At 35.8% G+C, this 26,662-nt stretch overlaps 1 protein-coding gene across 1 annotated transcript in view; it reads right to left on the bottom strand.

Annotated features, from left to right (window-relative positions):
• Window positions 1-469: 469 nt before the first annotated feature.
• LOC148941038 (uncharacterized) overlaps window positions 470-26,662 on the bottom strand; it is a 62,672-nt gene continuing 36,479 nt past the window's right edge. The window contains exons 2-3 of the mRNA XM_089105386.1: window positions 21,703-21,978; window positions 470-668 (exon numbers count right to left, since the gene is read on the bottom strand). Coding sequence (XP_088961512.1) covers window positions 559-668; window positions 21,703-21,976 — 384 coding nt within the window. The 5' untranslated portion in view covers window positions 21,977-21,978 and the 3' untranslated portion in view covers window positions 470-558. The remainder of the gene's footprint in view (window positions 669-21,702; window positions 21,979-26,662) is intronic.

Raw genomic sequence — 26,662 nt, forward strand, 5'->3', positions numbered from 1 at the left:
TTGTTTCTGATAATGTATTTTGAGCCACTGTGTTTGCATCACAGTTCATATAATTATCCAGTAAGCTTATCGCAGATCATTTCTGGTCTTCGTTCTCGGTGCGAACAAAAAGCTCCTCCCACTTATTTCTGCATTAGCGGGAATGCTGGTTAGTCTGTTTCCGATTGTTTCCAACAAAGTGCATTATTCGTAATAGCGGGTTTCTACTTGTTTCCGATTAGATCACAGTCTGACTTGTCTATCCGTGAAAAGATCTGACTTCGCTTATGTTTATATCTGCAAAAACGTTCTCCGGAGCACTCGCACCCCGGTCCGGGTTTTTATAATGGGTGAGATAGAGAATGATCATACTGGATAATTATATGAACTGTGGTTTGCATTCTCCTCGGAAGACATATAAATTGTTATTTTAATAATATTCATATAAGTTTATTAATAAGCAGTTAAACTTGTATAATAAGAACAGAAACAGCTGTTCATAGTTGGTTTAATATCACATCTCAAAAGATCGATGACATCAAAATTGTACAAATATATAACAACAGAGACAGAAAATTTTTAAGTACTAGATCTTCCGAAACGCATGAAGAAATGAGGGTTTGTTGGTTCGTTTCTTTTCAAATGTTGCCCCACAATAGTGTTGATGGTCCGAGCGTTGTAGTGTTTATCTGAAAACAAACTGTTTTTAGTCATTTCGGTCAAGAAAACAATTACAAAATATTTTCTTGCTCTGTATGCCACCAAATCAGGATAAGAGAAAAAACAAAAAGAAAATTGTCAGCAGTAAAAGTGAAATGAAAATATAAATAACCAGGCAAAATTTTAATTAAGACAGTAAAAGATTGAAACAAGAAAAAAATTACCCCTCCCCCTCAAATCCGCCAGTTTTGACGATAGTTTCTAAAATTAAAATAATTCATTTAATTTTTCTATTTTGAAAACACAAAGAAATTGAAGTCTTAAGTCCTCGTTCTTCCAAAAGACATGAAGAGGTGAGGATTTGTTAGTTTGTTTCTTTTCAAATGTTGCCCAACAATGTTGTTGATGGCGCGAGCGTTGTAGCTTTTATCTGAAATTATCTTTTTTTAGCCTTTTTGGCCGAGAAAAAATGGCAAAAATATTTTTTGCTCTTTATGCTACCTAATCCAGATAAGAGAAAAACAACGGGAAAATTGTGAGCACTTTAAAGGAAATGAAAATATAAGAATCAGAGAGTTTTTTTTATTAAGACAGCAAAACTTCAAAATAGCAAAAATACACCCCCTCCTTCCTTTCCAATCAGACAGCTTTGAAATTTTTATATTTTTTTTATTAACATCAAAGAAAGGGAATTTCCAAGTCATCATTCTTTCAAAAGGCATGACGAAGTGAGGGTACGAGCGAAGATGAAACTGAAAAATTATTTCTTCGCAGATTACGTAAGATATATCTACGAAACTAACTTAAATAAACTGATTCTTGATAAGTCCTTACATTTGTAGATTTTCAAATGCGCTTTACATATTTACATTTACACATTCATAGTCATCTCATTTATTGACTGTAAGTTGGAGGTAATAGGCTTGAGAATGCTTCTGTGGGATGTCGACTCTTGTTGACAGAAGAGCATCACCAGATGTGGAAAACCAGAGCATCGCATAGTGACCAAGACGGACCAAATGTTGCGCAAAGCTTCCATTCGACTGGTGGTCCCGGGGACTGCTTGTTTTGTAATTCTAAGTTTATCATGGCGGAAATAGGGATAGATGGCATCCCAGCCATGGTAAATTTGATGTAATTATTAACTGCTGCAATTTTATAGGCATATCAGTCTGGTTATAACCAATACAGTACTTTGGCATAAAATTGCCCTTAAGTTAACAGGGTATTCACATGATGGTAAGACGGCTAACTTTATTGATTATAGTTAACGTAAACCAACGCCTGGCAGGATCAACACAAGATACTAGGATATATAGGAGTACTGTTACTGATGTTGAAAGTAAAAATCACCACGTAGTAGTGCCTAGGGTTAATCTAAAACTGAAATTTATGAAGGGTAACCACCTTCCGAGAAGTTATGATGTTGTTGAACTGCAAGATGAAAACTTGAGAGGAAGTTTCCAGGAACGGTTGAGTATGGAACTTGAGATAAATAATTTCTTAGACCACACTGATTTTCAATTTACAAAAAATTAAACAATAAAAACGGGTTTTAATTTCTATAAAGCAGTGAATACAAAACACTTAATTAAACAAAAATACTCCGAATATTTCGGCCCCACATCCGGGAGCCTCTCTCAACGGAAAAAAAAGTATGTTTGTTTAGTATGTTTTTTATGTTGATGTAAGAAATTTTTTCGTTTTTTTTCCGTTGAGAAAGGCTCCCGGATGTGGGGCCGAAATATTCGGAGTATTTTTGTTTAATTAAGTGCTTTGTATTCACTGCTTTATAGAAATTAAAACCCGTTTTTCTTGTTTAATTTTTTGTAAATGGAACTTGAGATTAAAAATTTGACAATGTAGAAGTTGAACTGAATAATTTTAATAAAATATTTTATGAATTAAGAGAAAGTAAAATAGGGAGGAAAGGTTGAAATGCAACTAGGAATATTAGCGAAAACATTTTAAGCCTGGGAGAAAAGAGGAGGGGTTTGCACAAAATAGATCATATGAGAATAAGAGGAAAGTAATAGAAGCAGAAAAGGCATGGAAGTGTGAATTAAGGGGGTGTAAAATGGGAAGTCCATGGATAAAATTTGCCGAAAATCTTTAAGGTAATGTCGAAATATCAAGCTATTGTATTGACATATTAAGAAATTGAGAGTAAGTAGTCTCTCTGTTGTGGACTTTTTCCAATTAAAGGTAGGAACGAGGGCTCAGTTTGTGAATAACAAGTGTTAAAGTGAGATGGGCTGAACATTTTGAGAAAATGGTAAACCGAGATAAAGTTGTAGGAAAGGATATATAAAAGAATAAAATTTTTCTGACAATTTGTAAGTGAAGGAAGACTTACTTTGCGAAAGATAGTTGAACACAGCACTAAAAGAATAAAAATTAAAATGTTTAGGGTTTCCATAGTATGGTCAATGAGTTCTTGAAAGTATTGTGGGGGCCAAGCTGGACATAAATTCGTGAATACTATAAATGATATTTTACAAGAATGGGAAGTACCCTAAAAGAGAAGACAAGTGTGGTTTTAGAAAGACCAGAGGCTGCATTGACCAAATTGTCCCTCTTAGATGAACAAAATGAGAAATCTGAATCATCAGATTTCTGAATCATCTGTATCATCAGGCCCCTCTCATTCTTTGTTTTACAGATTATAAACAGTAATTTGATTCAGCCGATAGAAAAGCGTAAATTAAGGTATTGCTGTTGAGGTATTGAGTTAGTTAACAAAAAGAATATTGCTGCAGTTAAGGTAGGAATGTGGGGTTAGTAACTGGTTTGGTGTTGAATCAGGAGATCCAAAGGGCTGTGTCCTATCTCCATTTATATGGATTGTTTTGAGGGATTTTGTCCTAAGAAACTCGGCATGGGAGAGCATTGAGCCTAGTGTTACTCTTCTAGATCTAGATAATGAATTTAGTTTTGAGCTAATGAATTCAGATAATAAATTTAGAATTTATTAGAGTGTCCTTTATAAGTGTGTTAGCAATCGAAATGAGTTTTTGGAGGTTTTTGGGATTTAGAGTTCATGAATAGATTTAAGAAATGATAAAAAATTTATTGAACTAAGGGGCTGGAAAAAATTGGGGTTGAAAATTGATTGATTGAACTGATTAAAATTAATTGCTTGAAAATCAATGGATTTTTGATTTATTGAGAAATTAAGAGAACTAAGGGGCTTGGACGAGGAATAAATGAGGATTGAAAGGTGATGTTGAGTGACGAGAAGATTGATCAATTGCGTCGATTCACTTGCCTGAGGAGTATTATAAGTAAATATGGTGGGTGTAGCGAAGATGTAAAATGTACGTGGGCTTTGGACTGTACGAATGGCCCATGGTGTTATTTTTGTAGTCGAAGAAAGTTCCCAAGAATAAGAAGATAAATCTGCGAACCAAGACTAAGATTTTGGAAGATATGGTAGGGAGAGCAGGGAAATATGGTTCTGAAACGTCGATACTTCGGAAGGCAGATGCAGATTTGTTAGTATTTTCTAGAGGCACTATTTTCCAGATAGTTCTAGGTAGACATTTGACTGCCGTATGACAAAAAAGAAGATGCACAAAGAATTTAGCTCTATCACATTTTTTAGAGCTATAACGAAAGATAATAATGGTAGATGGTAATAAGCTTACCTAAGCTAAGGGTGTCAGGTCTTAATTTTGTTTAAACGATAATTTCGACAGGATCTTTGCCTGTCATCATCAGGTTCAAATCTTGGGCAAGAGATTTGAATTTGAACCTGATGGTGACAGGCAAAGATCCTGTCAAATTTATTCTTTAAACAAGATAAAGACCTGACATCCATAGCTTAGGTAAGCTTATTACCGTCTACCATCATCAAACAGTTCGTGGTAACTTTTTGCCAGACTGTAAGTAAGGAGCGACGCGGCTCAATAGTATTCGAAACTCTAAAAAACGGAACTTCGATACCAATAGATACATAAAAAGAATCAGATTTTTGTGCTGATTCCAAATATATAAGTTTCATCAAGTTTAGTCTTACCAAAGTTATGGGCCTGAGAACATTTGCCTTATTTTCAAAATAAGGGGGGAAAACCCCTTAAAAGTCATAGTATTTTAATGAAAATCACATTATCAGATTCAGCGTATCAGAGAACCCTATTATAGAGGTTTCAAGTTCCTATCTGCAACATTGTGGAATTTTGTATTTTTTGCCATAAGAAAGATCACGGATGCGTGTTTATTCGTTTTTTTTGTTTTTTTCCCTAGGGGTGATCGCATCGACCCAGTGGTCCTAAAATATCGCGAGAGTGCTGATTCGAACGGAAATGAAAGGTTCTAGTGCTCTTTTTAAGTGACCCAAAAAATTGAGGGCAACTTTCATTTAAGTGACCTTTAAGTGACCTACGTTCATTTTTTTCCCAAAGTCACCCAATCTAAATTTTGAGATAGCCTTTTTGTTCAGCATGGTCGAAAAATACAATAACTATGTCTTTGAGGATGACTTAATCCCCCACTGTCCCCGAGGGAAGGGCTGAAAGTAAGTATCTGCAAGTAAGGTCTGCAAGTAAGTATTGGTTGTTGGGAAGTATACAGAAGTTTTCAGGGAGATTTCTTCTGGTATTTGGAATGGGGGGGAGTCAAGGATTGCGTAGGAGGATCTTTCCATGGAGGTAGTTTTCATGGGGGAAGGGACATTTCTATGAACGGGGCGCCGGATTTCCAAGCATTATTTAAAAAAAACGATCAGAAATTAAATGAAAACAAATTATTTCATCTGAAAGTAAGAAGTGACATCAAAACTTAAAACGGACACTGATTATTACATATATGATTGGGTTCACCCCCTAGTCATTACCTCGCTCTTTATGCTAAGGTTTTTTTGTACTTTCATAAGAGCTATTTATTCTAATTAACGGCCTTTGTGATTAAGGGGCAATTCTTAAAGAATTGGAACAAAATTTGAACTTTTGCGTAAAGAGTCAGGTATTGAATAGGGGGTGAACCCCCTAACATACGTAATAAAAATATATAGAAGTTCGTTACGTAAGTTAGTTCGTAAGTTACGTCAGATCAAAATTTCGAGAAAGCCATTTAGCCAAAAAAAAAAAAAATTAATATGCAAATTTCGATTCAATCATTAATAATTCATGTACGGTGAGCCAAAATCAGAAGCGCATTAATTCAAAAACATTCAGAAATAAAATAAAAAAAAACAAGTATTTTTGACTGAAAGTAAGGAATGACATTAAAACTTAAAACGAACAAAAAGTGTTCCGTATATGAAAGGGACTGTCCCCTCCTCAACGCCTCGCTCTTTACGCTAAAGTTTGACTCTGTCTCACAACTTGTATTAGTAGTAGTAGTAGTAGTAGTAGTGGTAGCAGTAGTAGTTGTAGCAGTATTAGCAATAGAAGTAGTAATAGTATGAGTAGTAGTAGTTGTGGTAGTAATAATAATAGTAGTAGTAGTATTGGTAATAGTAGTAGCAGTAGCATACTACATATATATATATATATATATATATATATATATATATATATATATATATATATATATATATATATATATATATATATATATATATATATATATATATATATATATATATATATATATATATATATATATATATATATATATATATATATATATATATATATATATATATATATATATATATATATATATGTGTGTGTGTGTGTGTGTGCGTGTTTACATTTATATTGGTGTATGTTTATTTTTTAGGTCTTAACAATCGCCTTGTGATTTAATCCGTCGTTCCCCAAATATTCTTGCCATATCCTCAGTCTTTTGCTCGACTTTATAAGAGATATTTCCTATATGTCATTCTAGCAATAAGGGTGAGTAAGGAACGCAGCAATATTCTTTTTGAAATTAGTATTTCGTCAATTTATCAAAAGTGACATTCCCAAGGCCCAATTTTTTTTTATGTGGGAGTTAGATTGATGAGAAAAGTGCGTTGACGGTCAGGAAGTCGGTTCAGTTTTCTTGGCGGGGCCAACATCGATTTAATTAAATATTTTGATTAAATAAAAACGCTAATATCATTATCCTTATTTTAGTCTGATAAATGGACGTGTGCAGACTATGTTAATGCCAATTTTTGCGGCTATTAATAATATATTAATATATATTAATCTATAGATTAATATTTATAGATTATCTATAGAATATCTATAGATTAATATTTATATATTAATCTAAAGGTTATAAATATATTAACCTATCTTCATCAAACTTAAAATCTATTATAGAAAATTTTACAAGTATTGGGTTGATGCATGTTAAAAAGGAGGGTTTTTGTAAGGACTATTGTTGTTCGAAAAAGTTGTTTTTTAAGTTGTTTTTTAATTGTTTTTTAACGTTGTAATTTTTTACACAAAAAAAAATTTAACTAGGTTGAATCTAAGTTTTTGTCATTTTTACTGGCTTTAAGTTTCACACATGAGCCTTTCAAAACCAGCCAGATTTTTAAGGAATTCAGTTTTTTTTTATTTCTTCAAAGCTAAGGTATAACATGAATGACTTCTTCTACATCAAGGATGTACATAAAAGAAAAGCTTCAACGCAATTTTTTCCATAGAATCTTAGGAAAGCAACTTTTTCTTTTTCTCTGGGGCTGAGGTCTTTTAAAGATGAAAACGGCATCGTTTAATAATTAAAAAAATATTAAAGGTTTAAAAGTATAATTCGAATAATAGATATAACAGTTTAATATAAATAAGAACATAGTGAAGCTTTAACTTGTTTTATTTTTTTTAATACTGATATTTAAAATATACATTTCATAAGCCAAAATAGGATGGTTACACTCACAGAATGATTGAATTGAATGAAAACATTGAAATGAAATGAAATGATAGAAATAATGAATGAAAACATTCACAGATTGAACACGAATTTTTTTTTGTCAACTTAGTGCTCGTTGTAATAAATAGTTTTAAATCTATTTTTATTTAATGCCCAAGTTTATTTGAAACTTCAGAAACTTCTACATAATTAGGTTTTTGTGTGTTCTTTGGCACAAATCCACAAAGAAAACAGTATATCTATAGTAGAAAATGATCTGAGCTGCAACAATGCTTGCCATAATGTCAGGACATTGATAATTTTGAATAAAATTAATTCAAAACAAATCATTGAATCAGTTTGATCAACAGTTTCGTGAAAAACAAATTATTTTGAAAATTTATCCTTGTCAGGAAGAGTAGGCTTGTTAAAACAAAAGTAAAACCTTTGTTTTTTTTCAATAGTGACCTGTTTTAGCTGTTTTATTCATTTTTATATTTTAATATTTGTAGTCTTTCCGTAAGTTGAAGTTAGCTTTAAACTAATCAGCTCAAGCACAGTTCAGATAATTATATGAACTGTGAGCTCTAGGTTTTAACAAGGAAATAACTTTAGCACCAGGGACAGTGAAAACGATTGGTTGGTTAAATTGAAACTTGCACAACCATGCATATTAAAAAACAAACATGGATTCATTTTTTTAAAATAGCCTCCGTATGCAGTTATGCTGCTTTTGTTAGTAGCAGGTGCCAATTTTGAACAAAGTAATTTGGGTGAAAAATCAGCCAAAATTCGCTAAAAATCATACGGGACCACACAGCTTAAGAAGATGTTGCTTTCCTTTGAAGGTGTATCTGTTTTTAGGAATCAACAGATTACAACTTTTTTAATGTTTAATGACTAAAATTTTTATTAAAGCTAACTAATCAGTTTTACTTATTTATTTCCACGATTCAACTTGGCAACACTGACGAAAATGTGAGAGTACCCTAAAAGCTTCATAATTTTGAAACAGCCAAAGGGAGAATCTTTGGAAGCCACGGTTTTCCGACGTGAATAGACCTAAGTTGATTTGGGGGGGGGGAATATTTTTATTTTGATATTCTTGGTGCTTCAACTTAAATCAAAGTGTCATCAGTGCTGCAGCAATGTTTATTCCTTAGAAAACCATAAATGATTCCCAGTAAAATTAATTAGAAACTAATATGTACGTCAGCTTGGTTCAAAGTCAGTTTTAGAAGGAACGGAGGAACTTTTCAGGGAGGGGATAGTCCCCCTCCTATATACCTCACTCTTTACGCTAAAGTTTTAGCGTAAAGTTTTAGCGTTCACTTTTAGCTCTAGGTTTTAACAAGGAAATATTTTTAGCACCAGGGACAGTGAAAACGATTGGTTGGTTAAATTGAAACTTGCACAACCATGCATATTAAAAAACAAACATGGATTCATTTTTTTAAAATAGCCTCCGTATGCAGTTATGCTGCTTTTGTTAGTAGCAGGTGCCAATTTTGAACAAAGTAATTTGGGTGAAAAATCAGCCAAAATTCGCTAAAAATCATACGGGACCACACAGCTTAAGAAGATGTTGCTTTCCTTTGAAGGTGTATCTGTTTTTAGGAATCAACAGATTACAACTTTTTTAATGTTTAATGACTAAAATTTTTATTAAAGCTAACTAATCAGTTTTACTTATTTATTTCCACGATTCAACTTGGCAACACTGACGAAAATGTGAGAGTACCCTAAAAGCTTCATAATTTTGAAACAGCCAAAGGGAGAATCTTTGGAAGCCACGGTTTTCCGATGTGAATAGACCTAAGTTGATTTGGGGGGGGGGATATTTTTATTTTGATATTCTTGGTGCTTCAACTTAAATCAAAGTGTCATCAGTGCTGCAGCAATGTTTATTCCTTAGAAAACCATAAATGATTCCCAGTAAAATTAATTAGAAACTAATATGTACGTCAGCTTGGTTCAAAGTCAGTTTTAGAAGGAACGGAGGAACTTTTCAGGGAGGGGATAGTCCCCCTCCTATATACCTCACTCGTTACGCTAAAGTTTTTAGTACTTTTAAAAAAGCATCTTATTTTTCTAATTAAACGGCCCTTGTCTTTCAGGAGTCATTTTTAAGGAATTGGGACAAAATTCAAACTTTAGTGTAAAGATCGAGGTGCTGAGGAAGAGGCAGCCTACTTTATATAGGAAATAAGGTCTGCTCGTTTTAAGTTTTAATTTTGCTCCTTACTTTTAGTTGAAAAAACTTGTTCTTTTTATTAAATTTATGATCATTTTTTAAATAATGCCAGGACATCTGGCCCCACCTCCACGGAGTAACCTTTTCCCCACGGAAATATCCTCTAGACAATTCAATGCGGGTGAAAATTTACCCTGTACAATACTCTTAACCACTCGGCGCGTAAAATTGAAACAGAAAAGAGAAAGCAAGACAAATAAAAAGAATTTTGTATAAGAATTATGGCAAATTCCCGCAGTGTATAATTTCCCCTGACAAATTAACTCCCCGGAAACTTTTCTCCCCATGGAAAATTCCCCTTGAAAACCCCCAGCAGAAAATTTGTCCCCCCCCACCTAAAGATGTGTGCCTGCATCCCAATAACAAATACTATTCGTAAACAATGGACACATTTCAAAACTTAAGGAGCTTTCTCCTGGGGCAGTGGGGGGTCATGTTATACCCAAAGGCATAGTTATTGGGCCTATCAACTATGATGAACAAATTTGCTATCTCAAAAGTTTGACCGGATTATTTTGGGAACAAGGGGGTGGGAGGGGGCCTAACTGCTCTCCAATTTTTTGCTCACTTAAAAGGGCACTAGAATTTTTAATTTTCCGGTCGAATGAGCCCTTTCCCAATATTCTAGACCCACTGGGTCAATACTATCACACTGGGGAAAAAAACACACATCCGTGATCTTTATTCTGGCAAAAAATACACAATTCCACATTTTTACAGATATGAGCCTGAAACCAAGTACAGCAGGGTTCTCTGATACTCTAATTCTGATGGTGTAATTTTCATTAAGATCACTTGACTTTTAGGGGGTGTTTCTCTATTTTCTTGAAAATCAGAAAAAAAATTTCAGGCTCGTAACCTATGACAGGTAAGATTAAACTTAATTAAAATCAAACAGTTCGTGACAACGAACTGTAAGTAAGGAGCGACCCGGCTAAATAGTAACCGAAACTCTAAAAAATGGAATTTTGATACCAATAGATACATCAAAAGAATCTGATTTTAATGTTAATTTCAAATATATAAGTTTTATCAAGTTTATTCTTACCCATAAAAAGTTTTGCGCCTGAGAAAATTTGCCTGATTTTCAAAAAAAAGGGGGAAACTCCTCCTAAAAGTTATAGAACCTTAAGGAAAATCACCCCATCAAATTCAGCGTATCAGCGAGCCCTCCTGTATAGGTTTCAAGCTCCTATCTACAAAAATGTGGAATTCTGCATTTTTTTTGCCAGAAAAAAGATCACGGATGCATGTTTATTTATTGTTTTTTCCCGGGAGTGATCGTATCGACCCAGTGGTCCTATAGAATATCGTGGGATGGCTCATTCAAATAGAAATTAAAAATTCTAGTACTCTTTTTAAGTGACCAAAAAAATGGAGGGCAACTAGGCCCCCTCCCGTGCTCATTTTTTGCCAAAGTCACCCAATCAAAATTTTAAGATTTTCAGAAGCCATTTTGTTCAGCATGGTCGAAAATATAAGGACTATGTCTTTTAGGATAACTTAATCCCCCAAAGTCTCCGGGGGCCGGGCTGAAAGTTTTGAGCTTTACCCAATGTTTCCATATAGTATTGGTTATTGGGAAGTATACAGACGTTTTCAGGGGGTATTTTTCTGGTAGTGGGGGAAGGGGGTCAGGGTTTATGTGGGAGGATCTTTCCATGTAGGGAGTTGTCATGGGGGAAGGGACAATGTTATAAAGGGGGCACCGGATTTCCCAGCATTATTTAAAAACGATCAGATATTAAAAAAAAAAGTTTTTCAACTGAAAGTAAGGAGCAACATCAAAACTTAAACCGAACAGAAATTATTACGTATATGATTGGGTTCGCCCCCTATTCAATACCTTACTCTTTAAGCCAAATATTGTTTTTTAGTACTTTCATAAGATCTGTTTATTCTAATTAACGGCCTTTGTGATTAAGGGGTCGGTTTTAAAGAATTGGAATAAAATTAGAACTTTAGCGTAAAGAGCTAGGTATTGAATAGGGGACGAACCCCCTAATATACGTATTAGAAATATATGAATATAGAAGTTCATTACGTATGTTAATTTGTAAGTTACGTATATTTGTTATTAATGAAAACGTTGGTAAATAAAACTAAACAACTTTCGAGAAAGCCATTTAACCAAATAAAAGTAAAATTAATATGCAAATTGTGTTTTAACTATTGATCTTCGGTGAGCCAAAATCAAAACCTGCATTATCAAAAACGTTCAAAAATTCAATAAAAAAAACAAGTTTTTTTTAACTGAAAGTAAGGAACGACATTAAAACTCAAAACGAACAGAAATTATTCCGTATATGAAAGGGGCTTTCCCCTCCTCAACATCTCGCTCTTTATGCTAAAGTTTGACTTTTTGTCACAACTCTTTTTTTTAACAAAAATAAACTTTAGCGTAAAGAGCGAGACGTTGAGGAGGGGACAGTTCCTTTCATATATGGAATAAACTCTGTTCGTTTTAAGTTTTTATGTCGCTCCTTACTTTCAGTTAGAAAAACTTGTTTTTTTTCATCTAATCAAACAGTTCGTGGTAACGAACTGTAAGTAAGGAGCGACCCGGCTCAATGGTAACCGAAACTCTAAAAAACGGAATTTTGGTACCAATAGATACATCAAAAGAATCAGATTTTAATTCTGATTTCAAATATGTAAGTTTCATTAAATTTAATCTTACCCTTCAAAAGTCTTGCTCCTGAGGAAAATTGGCTGATTTTCGGAAAAAGAGGGAAAAGACCCCTTAAGGATTACATAACCTTAATTAAATTCACACCATAATATTCAGCGTAACCCTACTGTAGAGGTTTCAAGCTCCTATCTACAAAAATGCGGAATTTTGCATTTTTTGCCAGAAGAAAAATCACGGGTGTGTGTTTATTTGTTTGTCTTTATTTTTTTTTCTTTTCCCCAGGGGCAATCGTATTGATCCAGTGGTCCTAGAATATCGTAGGAGGGCTCATTGAAACGGAAATTAAAAGTTCTAGTACCCTTTTTAAGTGACCAAAAAAAATGTAGGGCAACTAGGCCCCCTCCCACGCTCATTTGTTTCTCAAAGTCACCCAATTAAAATTTTGAGATAGCCATTTTGTTCAGCATAGTCAAAAATCTAATTAATATGTCTTTTACGACGACTTAATCCCCCACAGTTCCCAGGGGAAGGGCTGCAAGTTATGAACTTTGCCCATTGCTTAGGCTACATATTGTATTGGTTATTGGGAAGTATACAGACATTTTCAGGAAGAATTTTTTTCTGGTGGGGGGGGGCTGGAGGAGGGGGTTAATACGGAGAATCTTTCCGTGGAGTATGTTTCTTTGGGATAAGGGATATTTCTATGAAGGGGGCGCCAGATTTCCAAGCATTATTTAAAAAACGATCAGAAATTAAATTTAAAAAAATAAGTTTTTTCAACTGAAAGTAAGAAACAACATTAGAACTTAAAATGAACAGAAATTATTTCGTATATGAGGGGGTTCTCCCCCAAGTCAATACCTCGCTCTTTACGCTACATTTTTTTTAGTGCTTTCAAAAGAGCTATCTATTCTAATTAAAAGGCCTTTGTGATTCAGGGGTTTGTGAATTAATTTTTTTTTAACTTTTAACGTAAAGAGCGTGGTATTGACTACGGGGAGAACCCCATCATATACTTAATAACATATACGCAATAATAAAAAAAAACAATAAAAAAAAGCGATACGGCTAAATAGTAATCGAAACTTTTAAAAACGGAACTTTGATATCAATAAATGTATCAAAAGAATGGGCTTATAATGTTGATTCGAAATATAAGAATTTTATTAAGTTTAGTATTACTCATCAAAGGCTACGAGCCTGAGAAAATTTACCTGATTTTTTAAAGAGGGGGAAACATACCCTAAAAGTAAAATAATTTTAATGAAAATCACACCGCCAGATTCAGCGTATCAGAAAACCCTATAACATATGTTTCCCCCTGGAGGGCTACTAAATTTGTTCCATCACTTAGAGACTTATCATACCAAGACCGTTTGAAAAAACTGTCGCTCCCAAGCCTCTCATACCGATTTTTGAGAGGAGTTCTTATTGAAGTATACAAAATATGCAACAGATACTACGACAACATCCCTCCAGAAGAGATAATAACATTAAAGAATAATAACCTGAGAGGTCACGAGTTTAAGCTAACTGAAGAACGTTTCAGAAGAGATGTTGGGAGATGGGCATTCAGCAACCGCATTGTCTCCGAATGGAATGCACTACCATCAGACACTGTTAACTCAGATAGTGTTGGGCGATATTTCGATTTTTCGATATATCGATATATCGATATATCGATATTTTCACTTTCGATATTCGATATATCGATATCGATATTTCGGAACTGTTTTTGGCTCCGATACACTCTTGTTTTTGCCAAAGTTAAATAATGAAAATCGTAGTTAAAGAGTATTTTGCATCATTTTTTTATAAAAAACTTCGAATAATACAACATTGAACAATTAAAAAACTAAATTCGATTATATGAAAGAATATCACGAAAACCCAGACGTGAAACTACTTGGAATCAAGAAAAAAACGCGGCTATATTTGGCTATTCAAAAACAGCAACATGTTAATGTTTTTCCCAGAGAGTTGGTTTCTCAACACGGTGATCAACTGACCCGCCTTGGAAAAAACTCTCTCAGAAGGGACACAGGTGGTAGGCCCAGACATGAATTTCATGGCAACCCCGTACAGATATTTCTGAGAGCCCATGTTGCGAGAATTCCACTACTTGAGTGGATCCGTTTTTCTTGGAACTACAGATTCCCTGTTAAAAAGCTGCAGAGCCATGATAGACTCGGCTGCTGTCGAACCACGTCCTGAGTTGACTACCAGAACTTCGTCATGTGAGCCCCACAAACTGTCATGAGCCTGTCAATGCTGTCTCGCGGGGTTTGTGACGGTACTTGTACCTGCTGCTACGGATTCAGCAGACAGCAAGGTCAAATCCATCTCTCTTGCTATTTTCCCCTCAACCGAGACAAGATCGTCAGGGGAAATATACATTTTCTTGAAACGCGGATCAAGGTATGTGGCAATCGTCACGGGTGTGACCTGACGAGGCTTATAAACCTAGCTTGCATTTTCTCCATCAAAGCCTTGCGGAGGTCCTCGGCGACATTTGAAAATCCACCACAATCTACCTGAACAAGGTGGCGTCTCAAAATCTTGGATAAAGGCATGACTTTTGTGATGGAGGGATAGCTTTCAGAAGAGAGCTCGATTGTGACCTCGTCAAAAGGTGTAAGTACCGCGATCACGTTTGATATAACATCCCACTCACTTTCAGTGAGTAGTAGATCTACTTTACCGAGAAGCACAAGCAAACTTGGTACCGACTCTTTCAAATCTTGTAGACTACGCAACACAGTGAGAGGCGAATTCCGTCTAGTGGTCACATCAGGTATTAGTTTTTTGGTGCAAACATTGTCAATAGAGATATGAACCTGGCGCAGCTTGTCGGCAGCTACAACACTACGTCTGAAAAAGCTGACTATGTTCCTAGCTTTTTGGACAAGAGGTGACAAGTCAGCAGTATCATCAATAGCACCCCTCACAATCAAATTCAGAGTATATGCGAAGCACGAAACATGTCTCCAGCCTTTACCTACAGCAGATGCAGCATCCTTTACAGCCCGTACCACATTTGCTCCATTATCGGTAACTACAGCTACAACCTTTTCCTTAATCCCCCACTCAGTGGCAATTTTCAGAAGATGAGCTGCGATAGCATCAGCAGTATGCCTTTCTTCAAGTTTCGCAGCACGTTGCTGCAGAGGCAGCCTTTCTCGTCAATGTAATGTACAGTGACAGTCATGAAACCCTCAGTCACCTGGGAGGTTCATATATCTGTGGTAAGGGAAACATGTCCTACTTTATTTTTAGCGCCTCCTGCAGTTTCAATTTTTCTACAGCATAGATTTCAGGGAGAAGATCTCTTGTCACTTTAGCTCGGGATGGCAAAGTATAATTAGGGTCAAGGCCCTGCACCAGATCAATAAACCCAGGATTTGAAACAACAGAGAGGGGTTGCATATCATTTGCAATGAATTTCACAACCAGTTTCTTCATTTTTACAGTTTTAGGGTGCTTTGCACTGTACTTGGTCTGTAACAACGAGTCAATTCTCAGCTGCTTTGCACTTGGTGCTCCTGAGTCAGTCTGGTCACTTCTATCACGGGTAACTTGGGTAGGGTCACTAGCTTGACTCAAAGGTCTGGTTGAGTTTTGGCTATGTGATGGGACAATTTGACTTGAATCATGTTCATCATCAGATGGACACGAATCAGAATCAGGGTTAACACTGGCACCCCCGGCCGATGAACTCCCTTTTATGCTTTGGTATTGTTTTTGTGGTTTGTCTTGAGATGAGCATTAAGGTTGGTGGTATTTCCAGAGGTAGCAACACTTTTTTTGCATATTTTGCATAGTGCAGACTTAGCCGATACTTTTGTAAAATATTCCCACAAAGGACTTGGCATTTTTTAAAAACTGGTAGAGACCTGGACCTGCAATATATTAAACATTCAGAGGCAAATAGAATCCAATGGAACTGATTTTGTTAAATAAAGTGGTAGTACCAACCAGCAAATAATGGACCAAATGTGAGGATTCGATTTGGCATATAGGGTTGGATTTTGCTATGTACTCTAGATCAATAAGCAAAAGAAAATGATGAAAAATTACAGTATATTATCAGCTAAATTTCTAAATATCAAATATTTGCCAAAATATCATATTTTGCCAATCTGTTTTACAGAAATGTTATCTACTAGTCCAATAGCCATGTAGCAAGACAATACTCTGATATTAATGAGATTTCAAAGTCAAGACAGTGTTACCGCCTAGAGTCTAGGCGGTAGAGTCTAAGCTAGACGAGTTGTCGGAAACGCATCTGCCTAAAGAATAATCAAATCAACCGAGCACAACCTGGAGAGGCTGTGACACTATTTAATTACCAAAGGAAAAAATCATCAGACTCATTCTTCCTGACTGAGCATAGAAGCAGCATAAAAACAGGACACACAAACAGGCAACATTACAGAACCCTTTAGTGCACTTCTACATTTTTGAAAACGCCCTCTGACTTACCCATTACATACTTCATACCAGCTTCATCACAGGGACCTATGCAACCTCGGACTGTTCGGACAAGAAACTAGTGCCGTGGTAATAGAAGTGTGAATCTAACCTTCAAACTATAATTTAAGCCTCCTGACCCTGTGTGGCAAAGGGAGGTTGTTAATTTCAGTTGAAAAGCTAAAATTATGATCTAAAAGCTTGATTGATACTTTTTATCACCAACGTACGAGGCTATACCAGTCTGAGGTTGCATATTTACCTAGCATAGGTTCCCTGTACCTGACTTAAACCCTGATTTTTACGAGGTGGGCTGAGAAATTCTACTTCTACACTTACCCAGCTGGGAATCAATAAAAGTATTTTGGGTTATGGGGCTATAAGCCCCATAACCATCATTGTCACATCATTGTCACATCATCATTGTCAAAATGATGATTTAATTAATAAACAGGCCTGAACGGTGAGTATACAGGGTTGCGAATTTTTTGGTCAATGAATATGTCCCTTGAGCATCCAAAAATGTTTCCTTTTCAGCCAAATTATGTCCATATTTTGTCTATAATATGTCCATAATATATCCATCTTGAAATCTCACAAACTAGTTTTCTTGCGACTTGTATACCTCTTTCAAAGTGGTCAGTTAACATCGAATATAATGAAAACAAATAAGATTCATTTAATCATCCATAAAAAATGAACTAGTGTGAAAGCACAAAAGTCGTAAAAACATATAAACATTAAAAAACTAAGTATCGGAGCTTGAAGTTCATCTCCGTACGATAGGTCTGCTTGACAAGTAGGGTTGGTATGCGGATCAGAATTTTCACTTCCTGTTGTAGATTTTTGCCAAGCAGAGTTCATGAGTAGGTCATAAGGTACAATCCAGGAGTTAAGTGACGCTGCAGACTGCTTGGTAAACAGGGTTGCCCTTCAATCAGGAGGGTGACATCCCTCATAATTCAGTAATTGCTTCTGTTGCAAGTTGTATCTTGAGCCCTTAAAGGGGCCCCAAAGGTATTGAATTTTTTTTAACCACACAAAGAAGTTATCAACAGTAGTTAAGTTACTGAAAAGTTGTTAAAAACATATCAATAATTTATAAATAAGTTATTCAAGAGTAATATATTCCAAAAAATAACAATCAAACCCCATTTATTGGGCAACACAAATATAAACTGTTTTCCTAATGTTTCAAGTTTTCAAATGCCGTAAATAAAAGTAGCACTTATTTTTGAATTTTGTAACTTTGCTGTCAAAATTTCTGGTATTATTTTTGAACATTAGGGTGGGGGGGGTGGTTAAATTTCATGGTAAGTTTGAAGTGGACCTTATAATCTGCTAGAATGAAAGTTAAAACATCATTTGATACTTCTTATGCTCTTTCATAATTCAAATAAAATACCTTCAGGGCCCCTTTAAGGGCTCAAGATGCAATTTGCAACAGAAGCAATCATTGGATTATGAAAGAGCATAAAAAAAGGCATCAAATGATGTATTTACTTTCATCCTAGCTAAATTATTGTGCCACCTGCAAATTTACCACCAATACCAACTGCCTAAACCTATACACTGTGCCCAAGATTGGGAGCCTGTTTTAAATGTTTAAGAGGAGTGTATTTTGATCAAGATAGCCTACTTGTCAAAGATTATGCATTAGCCAAGCACTGGGAGGTTTTACCCAATATAACCCCTCCACTATAGCCTAGTCTAGGTTAAGTTTGTATTAGTTTTATAAAAGTTTTCCAGAATCTTACTGGGAATTTCACATAAACCTAAGGGTGACTCATTCAAACAGGGTGTGTGACTACCTTTGTTCCAGCAACACTTTACTAGGCTATAACTCCACACAAAGTTTTCATATAGCCTAATTTGTTATCAACCAGGTAGAATCACGACCCTTCTAGGAGACCCTTAATGAAATTATTTGAAAAAAAAACTACGTTTTCTAAAGAGTTAAAGCGGCTGAGGCACACGTTCGAACTTAAAATGTACAGGGATTAGGAGGTACAGTTGGGGGGCTGACGCACCCCAAACCCCCCACTTTCGTAATCTTTAAATAAAAAAAAAGTTTTTTAAACTGAAAGTGAGGAGCGACATTAAAACTTAAAACGAACAGAAATTATTCCGTATATGAAAGGGGCTGTGCCCTCCTCAACGCCTCGCTCTTTACACTAAAGTTTGACTTTCTCACAACTCTTTTTTTAAACAATAAAAACTTTAGCGTAAAGAGCGAGGCGTTGAGGAGGGCACAGCCCCTTTCATATACGGAATAATTTCTGTTTGTTTAAGTTTTAATGTCGCTCCTTACTTTCAGTTTAAAAAACTTTTTTTATTTAAAGGTTGCGAAAGTGGGGGGTTTGGGGGCGGCAGCCCCCCAACTGTACCTCCTAATCTCTGTACGTTTTAAGGTTCGAACTTGTGACTCAGCCTCTTTAACTCTTTAGAAAACGTAGTTTTTTCAAATAATTTCTGCACATTTTTGTGCAGTTTATTACTTATTATTTCTTGACTAACTGTTAGCTGATCGTGTCAGGAGTTAAAGTTGGGGGGCTGCCGCACCCCAAACCCCCCGCTCTTGAAGATTCTTTTGTTAAGGCTTTTAATTCCTGAATACTCAAATCAAATGCGCAGTAAGATTTTCTTTTTTCAACTTGTCTTCGAGCATGCGGGTATACGGCATGTTATCAAAGCAGTGGAGACTTACCTGTAACCTGAAGGCCGACTGTGATATTCTTCTGGAGACGCCTGTTGAGCCGAAGGATTTAATAGATTGGATTTAAAAAAGAAACTGAGTTTCTTTTTTAAACTTTAAATTCAATAAAAAAAAAATTCCTTTAACTGGGAATCGAACCCGAGTCTTCAGCCTGAAAGTCAGTAGTAGCGACCACTGTACCACAGAGACAATTGTTATATTATTTTTAGTCTTTGCTATCTATTTTTGAGGCAAGCAAATCCCCACAAAACTTGATATTTGGTTTTTGGAAAACAGGGAAGGAGTGATCGGATTGAGTTGAAATTTTGGGGATAAGCTCCCAGGCCCTAGGAAAGCTTATCCTCTAAATTTCAGCCCGATCGGACAACGTTAAAGGGGGGCTGTGGTGGGAAAATTTAACATGGGCTCTTATAGGAAAACGAGGTTTTTCGTAAATGTAAATTCGGGGGATAATTTTTTCCGTCTGAAAATATCAAAAGGCCCTAACTGGTCAAATTCCGCTTCAAATAAGTCCTCGTTCATCTAGATCCGTTGCCAACTGTGGCCTCTAGGCGTGGCTAATAAATAAAAAAGAGAAATGAACTTTAAGTGGCTATACCTGGTTTTTGGAAAACAGGGAAGAAGTGATCGGATCGAGCTGAAATTTTGGGGATTAGCTCCCGGGCCCTATTAAGGCTTAACCTCTATATTTACGCCCGATCGGACAGCTTTAAAGGGGGGCTGTGGTAGGAGGGTCGAAACTTCTGACCCAGTTTACCCCATGAAGATAAAGTCGGAGGAGGATGGAATTTTACACGTTTCTTAGCTTGGGCTACAAAATGCAATCACCTCCGTCTCTCTGCGACCTCTAGGACCGGAAATCGCTTAACATTGTGGTGGGTCGCCTCTTTAAAGAGGCACAAGTGTGCCTTCTTGATTCAACTTGTAAATATGACAAGAAAACTTGTTAACTGAGACTAATTACACATATTTGTAGGATATTGCACTTCCAGCATGAAAATGTACTTACCAACACAAACATGTTATGATTTTTTGAAAATTGCGGTAAATTCTAAATAAAACTAGATAAAATCGCACATTCTTCTATTAGTTAACAAAAGTCTCAATCATTCCATTAAAAAACATCCAAACTGTGGAATGATAAGGAATGACAATGTCATTGTTGTTTATTTCAACGTTTCTGGAGCATTAGCTCCGTCTTATGAGTCATTGGATTTCATAGGTTATTCTTCTTCTTCTGGAAGATTTGGAAAACTTTTTTCTCTGTGGGACCTTTTCTGTTGGTCATTCACGAGTAGATGGCGAGAAAAGCTGAAAATACTGGAAAATTCCGAAATATCGTTTTCGATATCGATATTTACGTTTTGATATTCGATATCGATATTTCATCCGATATATCGATATATTGATATTAATATCGAATATCGCCCAACACTAAACTCAGATTCAGTCAATGCGTTTAAGAACAAAATTGACAAACATTATAGTGATAAAGCATTTGGTTATTTAAATTTTTGTAGATAGAGGCGCAAGCCTGTTTTCGCAATATATTATTATTATTATTATATGTTTCAAGCTCATATCTGCAAAAATCTGCAACTTTGTATTTTTTGCCAGAAGAAAAATATACGAATATAGAAGTTCGTTACGTAAGTTAATTTGTAAATTACATCAGAACCAAATTTAGAGACAGCCATTTAGCATAAGAAAAGTAAAATTTTTATGCAAATTTTGTTTACTTATTCAATGACGGTGAGCCAAAAAAAAAGCTGCATTAACTAAAACAAGATCAGAAATTAAATAAAAAAAACAAGTTTTTTAAACTGAAATTAAGGAGTGACATTAAAACTTAAAACGAACAGAAATTATTCCGTATATGAAAGGGGCTGTTCCCTCCTCAACACCTCGCTCTTTACGCTAAAGTTTGTTTCTGTCTCACAACTTTATTTTTAAAAACAATAAAAAACTTTAGCGTAAAGAGCGAGGCGTTGAGGAGGGGACAGCCCCATTCATATACGGAATAATTTCTGTTCGTTTTAAGTTTTAATGTCGCTCCTTACTTTAAGTTTAAAAAACTTATTTTTTTATTAAATCATCATAAAAAGCCGATTCTTTAGATATATTTATTGGTATAAAAATTCCTTTTTTATCAAAGTCGTGATTTGATTGAGGCTTTGTTCAGAATAAAAAAAAAACACAAACCTGGCAAAGATCTAAAAGATAAAGGCTGAGCTCGTGCTGGCCTTGATACAATAGCATTTTCTTCTTCTTCTTCTTCATTTGTTTCGTCACTTTCATCGTCAGTAGCTAATCCCAAAGCTGAGCATATTAGCTTGTATCTAATTGGAAGACTTCTGTAATTCTGCAGGCAAGTGCTCCGTCTAAGGGTGAGCAGTGGCACATTTTCAGAGAGAACACCAGACGCCAAAATAAGGGTTAATATTACCAGAGCAGCTTCAGTTCGGTAAATAAGCATATCTGAAAGTAAATCATAAGGACCATGAGTGCACCGTTTATTTTTAGTTCCTCACTAGGGGGAGGGAGGATGCGGAGCAGCTGACATTTAAATGTTTTTAATTTTTTTCGGTGTTAACCACTCCCTCCTTCTTCCAATGATTCTGGCGCTCACTAGAAAAAAAATCTCACGCTTGTTGTTCTCAACAACAGGCTTTTGAAAGCTCTCATCAATATTTTAGCTGAGTATATATATTACGTATAAATCATACATATGTTCTTTCCAATTGTGAATTTAACGCCAAATACGGTATTAGAAAAGATTCAGAAACAACGTCTCTAATGTCGTTTTTGAAAGTAGTCTTGAATGGTAATTTTAACGTAAAATGTAACGGAAATTCTAACGGAAAATACAGCTAGATTAATTTTCAGACTCTGAAGCTTGAGGATCTATCTTTAAGCTGACGTTAAAGTATCTAAGCAATGCTGATTTTTCTGTAAAAAAAGAAGAAAATAGCTATTTCCTTCGAAAATCAGAGTTCTCTGTTACATTTTTCTTTGTAAAAAGTCTCTTAGTACCAAAAGAGAGTTAGACCTCCAACAGTTTTGGATACGCTATTTTTAAGCCATGCGAATAGCGTTTACTTAAAAAATGCACTATTTCGGAAAAATCTCAACTGTTCCAATATTTAAGTCTGGAGATAAAAAAAAATCTTGGTATTAAAATTTTAGATGGTGATAACAAAAAGGTAAGCGAGAGGGTACTTGGGGTTCAACCCTTCTCATCCTAAAACCCCCCATTTTTCCCAACTTTTTGGGTACTATTTATTCAAATTATCAAGTTAAATTATTTTTCTTATTGTTTTTCCCAGGCTGTTTCATATATTATAGAAAATAATTTAGTTGCCCTTATCGCAGGGGTTTGAACCTACTAATTTTAATTTTTTTCCCCACCTCAAACCATGTTTCCATTTAAAAAAAAATCGGAAGTAAATCAACCAATGAAACAGCTAGAAATAGTTTCTTCACACTTTCATTGGTTAATTCACTTTTTATATTGTCCGTGAAATAAATATTGAAAACGTTTTTTCCGCAAGAAAGTTTTTTCTTGCGGAAATAAAGAGTGAAGTTGAAAAACGAGCAAAATTATTTCTTTGCAGACTACGCAAAAAAACTAGTTCTAATAAATTCACTCGTAATATTTTTTAGAGTTTTAAAACTAACCCTTTGCTGAAAACACAAAACCAAGCCAGAAAACAGGACATTATCTTAGGAGCAGAAAATGCTATGTGTGGCCTGTAGAAAATAATCGACTAATTTATAAGGCACTTAAGAGTCTTTCACTGGCCATGAAATTGATAACTTTAAGCATACAATCAAAATTCTCTACACAGCCTAATAAGCTTAGTTTTCAGTTAGGCGTTAGTTTTTAGAACTCTACAAATATTGGAAAATATTACGAGTTGGTTTATTTGAACTAATTTTGTACATATATCTCGGGTCAATTGCGAAGCAGTTTATTGAAGTTTCAATAAACTTTTAAAATTCAAAAATATTGAATTTTTGAAGTTTCAACTTCGATCTTGAAGTTAAAAATTCAAAAAGAAAAACTGCATTTTTCAAGATCTTGTGTTTTTTTGTATGTTTTTTTTGTAACTTTATATAGTTAAAAGTTAAAGTTAATAGTTAAAAGTCTTAGCCTTTTTGGAGGTTCAGGATCAAACATACCACCTTTCCCCGATAACAACTTTATATCAGATGCAATGCTGTAGCGTTGCCTATAGTAAAGGCCATACGGCTCCAATGTTTTATTATTTATTTATAACAATTTTTTTCCAAGAGGCACTTCATATGGAAGGGGTCGTCGTAAAAACTTCAAAGGGGGGTCATTCAATTGTAAATCGAGAGTTCTAGTGCCCTTTTTAATAGTCGAAAATGATTGGAGGGCCACTAGTCCCCCCCCACGCCCATCCTTCCCCCAAACACATTTAGTCAAAATTTTGAGATAGCCATTTTGTTCAGTGTAGTTGATTTTCAGATAGAAAATATATTTTTGAGGAAGACACTCCCCCACAACCCTCAGGGCAAGGGTTTTAAGTTAAGCCCTGGGGGCATATAAGGTTTTATAGAAGGTGTTGTCGTAGAATGCGCCAAGAAAGGCGCATTCGATTACAAATTCAAAGGGCTAGTGCCCTTTTTAATAGTCAAAAGTGATTGAAGGGCAACTAGCCCCCCGCCCCACGCCCATCTTTCCCCCAAACGCATCCAATCAAAATTTTGAGATAGCCAATAATTTTTTGTTCAGCGTAGCTGATTTCCAGATAGATAATATGTTTTTGTGAAGGACACTCCCCCACAACCCTTAGGGCAAGGGTTTTAAGTTAAGCCCTGGGTGCATATAAGGTTTTTTATACATGGCATTGTCGTAGAAACTTCAAAAAAGGCTCATTCGATTGAAAATTTAAAGAGCTAGTGTCCTTTTTAATAGTCGAAAGTAATTGGAGGGCAACTAGCCCCCCCCCACGTCCATCATTCCTCGAAACACATCCAATCAAAATTTTGAAATAGCCATTTTGTTCAACATAGTTGATTTTCAGATAGAAAATATGTTTTTGAGGAGGACACTCCCCCACAACCCTCAAGGCAACGGTTTTAAGTTATACCCTGGGGGCAGATAAGGTTTTTATAAAAGGCGATGTCGTAGAAACTTCAAAAAAGGCTCATTCGATTGGAAATTCAAAGGACTAGTGCCCTTTTTAATAGTTGAAAGTGATTTGAGGGCAACTAACCCCCCTCTCACGCACACCTTTTCCCCAAAAACATCCAATCAAAATTTTGAGACAGCCATTTTATTACACGTAGTTTTAAGTTCAAGGAAATTAGGTCTTTGAGGATGACAACTCCCCCACAGCCCTCAGGGCAAGGGTTGTAAGTTACGCCCTGGGAGCATATAAGGTTTTCTATAGACAATATTGTCGTATAAACTTTAGAGAGGGCTCATTTTATTGGAAATTGGAAGTTCTAGTTCACTTTTTAAGCGTCAAATAATATTGGAAGCTAACCAGCTTCCCCCCTAAACCCTATTTTCCCAAATGCATCCAATAAAAGTTTAAGATAGCTATTTTGTTAAAAATAGTTCAAAGTTCCGGTGTTGACACAACCCACCAGATGCTCGTATTAACTTCAAACAGGGATCATTTGATTGGAAATTGAAAGCTCTAGTTCACTTTTTAAGAGTCAAAAGAGATTGGAGGGCAACTAGCCCCCCCCCCTCCCCGCCCTTTTTTCCTCAAACCAATCCGATAAGAACTTTGAGATAACTTTTTTTTATATAGTTCAAAGACCATATAACGAAAACTCAGGGATCAACACAGCCCCCCAGGGCCCGAGGGCAGGTGTTGTAAGTTATAGTCTGGGGGAATATATGGCTTTTATTGAATGGACGCTCGTAAAAACTTCAGAAATGACTCATTTGATTGGAAATTGAAAGTTCTAGTTAAGTTTTTACGAGTCAAAAGATATTGGAGGGCAACTAGCCCCCCACACCCCTTTTCCCCAAATGCATCCAATAAAAATTTTGAGATAGGCATTAAGTTAAAAATTTCTCAAAAGTCAGATAACAAAAACTCAGGTGTCGACACAACCCCCCAGGGCCCGGGGGCAGGCGTTTTAAGTTATGCCCTGGGGCATATATTGTTCCTATGAAAGGGATGTTCGTACAAACTTCAGAGAGGGCTTATTTGATTGGATATTGAAAATTCGAGCTTACTTTTTAATAGTCAAAAGAGATCCGAGGGTAGCTATCCCCCAACCTATCGGATGAAAATTTTGAGATAGACATCTTGTTAAAAATAGTTCAAAGGTCGGGTAAGAAAAATCCGGTGTCAATAGCACCCCCCAGGGCACAGGGGAAGGCGTTCTAAGTTATGCCCTAAGGGCATGTATGGTTCTTGTGAAAGGAATGCTCCTATATACTTCATAGAGGGCTCATTTGATTGGAAATTGAAAGTTCTAGTTCACTTTTTAAGAGTCAAGAGAGTTAAACTAGCCCCCCCCAAGCTTTTTCCCCAAGCCCATCCCCTAGAAATTTTGAGATAGCCAGTGTTTTGGAAATTGTTCAAAAATTAGATAAAAAAAAACACCCCCCAGAGTCCGCGGGATAGGCGTTGTAAGTGTTGTCCTGGGGGCGTATATGGTTCTTATGAAAGGGATGCTCGTATGAACTTCAGATGGGGCTAATTTGATTGGAAATTGAAATTTCTAGTTAAATTTTTAAGAGTCAAAAGATATCCGAGGGCAACTAGCCCCCCCCCCCACACGCCTTTTCCCCAAGTCCATCCGATAAAATTTTTATAATAGCATATTTCATCAAAAATAGTTCAAAGGTCAGATAAGAAAAATTCCTGTGTCGACAGAAGCCGCCAGGGCCTGGAGGCAGTCGTTATGAGTAATGATCTAGGGGCATATATAGTTCTTATGGAAGGGATGCTCGTATAAAATTCGGAGAGGGCTCATTTGATTTGAAAGCTCTTGTTCACTTTTTAAGAGTCAAAATAGATCGGAGGGCAACTAGCCCCCCCCTCCTCCACGCCCTAAATGCGTCCGATAAAAATGTTTAGATAAACATTTTGTTAAAAATAGTTCAAAGTTCTAATAAAAAAACTCTTGTGTCGACACAGTCCCCCAGGGCCCGGGGGTAGGCGTTGTA

Source organism: Artemia sp. Qi Xiang Cuo, chromosome 19, assembly GCF_049724085.1.
Source record: "Artemia sp. Qi Xiang Cuo chromosome 19, ASM4972408v1, whole genome shotgun sequence".
Lineage (NCBI taxonomy): Eukaryota > Metazoa > Arthropoda > Branchiopoda > Anostraca > Artemiidae > Artemia > Artemia sp. Qi Xiang Cuo.